The sequence below is a fragment of the Suncus etruscus genome, chromosome 4 (assembly GCF_024139225.1).
Source record: "Suncus etruscus isolate mSunEtr1 chromosome 4, mSunEtr1.pri.cur, whole genome shotgun sequence".
Lineage (NCBI taxonomy): Eukaryota > Metazoa > Chordata > Mammalia > Eulipotyphla > Soricidae > Suncus > Suncus etruscus.
This window is the reverse complement of record NC_064851.1, coordinates 151,219,402-151,224,882: the sequence shown is the minus strand read 5'-3', so window position 1 is coordinate 151,224,882 and position 5,481 is coordinate 151,219,402. Positions and strand designations below refer to the sequence as shown.

The following is a 5,481-nucleotide window of genomic DNA, read 5'->3' as shown; positions in this document are numbered from 1 at the left end:
TCAGCTTCTCCTGCCTCTTTCACACTGTCCTCTGTTATTCAGAGAAAGTGGCTCACACATTTTCCAAACTGGATTATTCAGGAATTGTCCTGCTGACTATGGGAAGCTTCATCACCTGGCTCTATTATTCCTTCTACTGTTCCTCAAAGCTATGGCTCACTTATACTTATATAACCGGTGCCCTGGGTATTGTTGCCATCACTGTGTCACAGTGGGACCGGTTTGCCTCTCCTAAGCACAGGTCAACAAGAGCGGCAGTCTTCCTGGCTCTTGGTTTGAGTGGCCTGGTGCCCACAATGCACTTTACTTTTATTGAGGGTTTAGTCAGGGCCTTTACAGTGGGTCAGATGGGCTGGTTCTTGCTCATGGCCTGTATTGTATGTATCTGAGCTTGCCTTATGCTGCTCGAATTCCTGAGCGTTTTTTCCCTGGAAAATTTGACATATGGTTCCAATCTCATCAGATTTTTTCATGTCCTGGGGATAGCAGCAGCTTTGGCCCATCTTTCATGGGATCTCCAACCTTCAGGCGTTCCGCCGTAAATTACGGAAATGACTTGTCCTGATGACATTTTTCTCTGAGCCTTCCTATCTGAGGGGTAGGAGAAGGGACTTACTACTAATAAAGTGAGAGTAAGACTCTGCATCATCTGTGATGAGAAGAAAAGCTCTTAGAGAATTCAGTACCAAAAAAGGCACTTTCACACTGAGCAGCCAACTTTTCATTTTCCCAACTGAGAAAGATAGGGGACAACAGAACACCTAATTGCCCTCTCTGCAGTCTCCCTTTAAGCAAGACACAGTATATTGAGATTTTGCCCTTTATCCAACAATTTTAGGAAAAAATGGTTTGTCACTTTTTCAGAACTCTTTAGAAATTCAACCATTTTGGGAATGGTTTTTTAGAACTCTTTAGAAATCATTTTCTGGAATAAAGCATTTCCTTCCTTAGCCCCTGTCCTTACTTTGTAACCTGGCTTGTAATACTCATCCACTTTTATAGTCTACTTTTCAAAAACAGTTAGAAGCTGGTTCCTTCTTTCTAGGGTATGGATCTGCTCACACAGCAAGGAGAACAAAACCACCAAATTCTACACAGCCTGGCTACTGATGGAAGTGTGTCCAAGATCCAAATAACTGAGTTTTTCATTTTTATTCTTGGCAGAGTAAAGTAAAATTAAAATGGAGAAATATATTTAATGCTAAGCTTTAAAAAGAAATTTGCTATATTGGGATATATTTTACTGCAACAACTATGAAGATAACAAAAGAAATATATGACACTTGGATTTGAAACTTAAAGTATAATTCCCCAAATTAAACCTCAAATAAGATCATTTTGGCACTGTGAATCATTTTTTAACCTCGTAATAGAATTCTTGTGTACTTCAACTAAGAGTTGAAGATGTACTCTAGGGAGTACATGTATAAGTATTGCAGCTAAAGGAATGTGACTTTGGTGATCACTACCTTGATTATGTAAGCACTGCAGCCTGATAAACCACCACTGGGAAGCTCAACAGTTTGAAAATATGTGGAGAGTCAGTAAGAAATTACAGGAGGGAAGATTGCCTTGCATTCAGCCCTCCAACCTGCTTTGATCCTCAGTACTACATATGGACCCCTAAGCACTGCTAGAGGTCACTCCTAAAAGCCAGTAATACATCCAAAACCCCTGAGAAAATTGTGTGAGCACCACAATCCCTGATCTCTGTGAAATCCCTGATCATCATAAGGCCAACAAGAACAATGAAGGAAAGGAAGAGGGACATTTAAAATGGGCAACAATTTGAATGTAAGTTTTCTTAAAGATTATTACAGAGATGACAAATAAGCCTATGAAAGAAGCACAGTGTATTAAATCGTCAAAGAAATACAAGTCACAACCACAGAGAGACAGTACTTTCCACCATTGCTACTATTTAAAAGAATCACAGAGGCCTGAAAGATAGTAGCAGGGTTAGGCCTGTGCCTTGCAAGTGGCAGCACCACAGAGGCTAAGCACCACCACCACATCCTCAGGATTTGGCATTAAATCACTTGCTGGGTTGGCTAAAAATTACAAGGAAAGCTCCAGTTCCCCTAATTCCCTTTGTGGGGTCCCCAAAATAAAAAGTTAAATAAATAAATAAATAAATAGCAAATAGTAGAAAAAATACAGAAAAGTTGGAATTCTTTTTTTTAATATATAATTTTTATTTTGACCATATTGGCTTACATATCTTTCACAGTAGTATTTTAGGTACAAATTAACATTGAATCAGGGGTAAAGTTGGAATTCTTTTGCATAGCTGGTTATAATGCAAAATGGTGTGGTCACTATGAAAAACAGTATAGAATTTCTTCAAAAACTTAAATTAAAAAACCCATAAGACCAGTAAATACACATCTTGGCACAAACTATTTAAAAAAAACTGAAAACATGAACATGAAGAAATGACAACATGTCTATCTTCATAGCATCACTACTCACAATAACCAAAAGGTGGACTCAATCTCTACAACAAGATCTGAATGGATGAACAATTTTGGATTATACATAAAATGAAATATTATTTAACCTTAAATTTTTTTTTTTTTGGTTTTTGGGCCACACCCGGCGATGCTCAGGGGTTACTCCTGGCTGTCTGCTCAGAAATAGCTCCTGGCAGGCACGGGGGACCATATGGGACACCGGAATTCGAACCAACCACCTTTGGTCCTGGATCTGCTGCTTGCAAGGCAAACGCCGCTGTGCTATCTCTCTGGGCCCTTAACCTTAAAAGTTAAGGGAGGTCTGACACATATCAAAATCATGGATAGACCTCAAAGTCTTCATGTTAAGTAAAGTATGCCAATTTCAAAACAACAAATACTGTCTGAGTTCATTTTTATAGTTGGTGTCAAAGTACTCAAATTCATAGAAAGAGAAAATAAAATGGCAGTTGCCAGAAACTGGGAAAGAAAGAAATTGTGTTATTTATTAAATATAACATTTCAGCTTTCCAAGAGAAAATTTTAGAGATTGATGATATACTTAACATACTGAACTATACAATTAAAATGGCTAGGTGGGCTAGAGAAATAGTATAGGGATTAAAACACTTGTTTTACATTCGCCAACCCTGGTTTGAATTCCTGGCACCTCTATAAATAATTCCTTGGGCCATATCGATAAGGCGTTTGGTCCACCCAAGCCTGCCAGGAGTGACTTCTGAGCACAGAGTCAGGAGTAACCCCTGAGCACCATCGGATGTGACCCAACCCCCCCAAAAAAAAAACACAGAAAAAGAAAGAAAGAAAGAAAGAAAGAAAGAAAGAAAGAAAGAAAGAAAGAAAGAAAGAAAGAAAGAAAGAAAGAAAGAAAGAAAGAAAGAAAGAAAGAAAGAAAGAAAGAAAGAAAGAAAGAGAAAATAAATAATTCCAGAGCATCACTAAGCATGGCAAAAAAAAAAAAAAAAGAAAGAAACCTAAATTAGCAAACAATAAAACTAAGATTTTATAAAATCTTATATATGTTTTACCATGATTTTAAACTTTTTTGTTTTGGGGTCACACCTGGCTGTGCTTAGAGGCTACTCCTGGCTCTGCACTCAAATATCACTCCTGGCAGGTCAGGGGAACATATGGGATGCTGGGGATTGAAACCGGGTCAGCCACATGCAAGGCAAACACCCTACCTATTACGCTATTGCTCTGGCCCTAATATTAAACTTTTTAAATTTAATAAAAAATAAATCTAAGATCTATTGTAAAAGCTAAAACTACCAAGCTTTTAGAAGAAAACTTAAGTATTTATTTTCATGATATTGAATTATCTGGTTAGCAACAGTTTTTTAGATACACTAACAAAAGTACAAAACCAAAGGAAAAAAAACAGATGACTTGAACTTTAGCTAAATTAAAAAGGATACTCTTATAAAGTAAGATATTCATCAAGATGGAGAAATAGTACACATACTAGACATACCTCCTCCCCACATCTGCAATAAAATAATAGACATTCCAAACAATGTTCCTTGAGAAAAGACTGATGACTGGGAATTAGCACCTTCAGAGGAGGGATAATGGAGAATATAAAGAAAAATAAATGTAATTTTACCTGGAAAAACCTGTGATTCAAGGAGGCATGGCAGTTCTTCAAACATATCAGAGACCCTAGTCCTTGGCATTGGTGAGAGAGGCATAGACAACCAGGCATGGTGAACAAAGAGAACTTTTCCCAGAAGCAATAAATTCCTGGGGAGCAGAGATTCATAGATCCACAGAACTGTGAGAACAAATAGATGGCAGCAAGGGTAGGTGCCACATACTAGAAATCAATTTGGGAGTCAGGTTTGGAGGGCATAACACACTACATTCTGCTATCAAGGATGCCTCTGGCCATTGGACAGTTCTTATGTATACTGACATAATTCTTAAATCTAAAACATACAAGTGTTGGATATATTTTGGTCCCTTGGGAATATATTGCCAGGAGTGGAAATGCTAGTCGAGCCCCTCCCCCCACAACTGTAAATAGTATCTTTATTAAAAAGAAAACTTTAACCTGCAAAACAAAAATACATAAAATAATTTGAGCTGATTATTTAATCAGAGTGATGTCTGGATTCACGGCCACAATGAGTGCGTTTTGCAATGCATAGCTTTTCGAAGGGGGGTTTGGAGCAGGACACAGCAACTCTCAGCTCCAGAGACATACAGAGACAAACACGGGGCTTAGCTTGTTATGACAGTGTTTGCCAATGTCAAACGTGCCCCCCTTTACGGAGACTCCTGCCCCCCTGGGGGGTGCATCCCACTATTTGAGAAGCACTGCTTTATATCAAGTTAACAAAAGAATTATTATGTTTTCAATGTTTAGCAAGGCCAGTTGGATATAATAAATACCTACAGAACTTTTCAACCATAAACAGAAGAATCTACATTTTTCTTAAGTGTGTAATGAAGATTCTAAAGGATACCATGTAGGAAACAAAACAATTGTGGATTAAATTGTGAGGACTAAAATCATAGCAAATATCCTTATGAATCACAGAACTGTAAGACTAGAAATCAAGTACAATGGGGCCAGAGAGATAGCATGGAGGTAAGGCGTTTACCTTGCATGCAGAAGGTCGGTGGTTCGAATCCCGGCATCCCATATAGTCCTCTAAACCTGCCAGGAGCGATTTCTGAGCATAGAGTCAGGTGTAACCCCTGAGCGCTGCTAGGTGTGACCCAAAAACCAAAACCAAAACAAAAAAAATCAACTACAAAAGAAAACTAAAAATATAACATAACATGCTTCTTGATACTTTTTGGATAAATGAAGACATTAAAGTGAAAATTAAAAATATATGAAGAATTTTAAAAGCGAACACATGAGTGATCAAGACCTGTGGGCTCCAGTAAAAGCAGCAGAAAGGGGGAAGTTAATAGCAACACAGTCCTACAATGAAAAATAAAACAATTAAAAAAAACCTAAAGCAACTTGAAAAAGAACAAAGCTAAGCATAGTGAA

At 37.9% G+C, this 5,481-nt stretch overlaps 1 protein-coding gene across 1 annotated transcript in view; it reads left to right on the top strand.

The window, feature by feature from the left end:
• Nucleotides 1-1,110, top strand: part of LOC126007266 (adiponectin receptor protein 1-like) — a 1,670-nt gene extending 560 nt beyond the window's left edge. Inside the window, 5 exon segments of the mRNA XM_049772718.1 lie at nucleotides 14-374; nucleotides 377-466; nucleotides 468-503; nucleotides 505-535; nucleotides 1,046-1,110. Coding sequence (XP_049628675.1) covers nucleotides 14-374; nucleotides 377-466; nucleotides 468-503; nucleotides 505-535; nucleotides 1,046-1,110 — 583 coding nt within the window.
• Nucleotides 1,111-5,481: the final 4,371 nt, after the last annotated feature.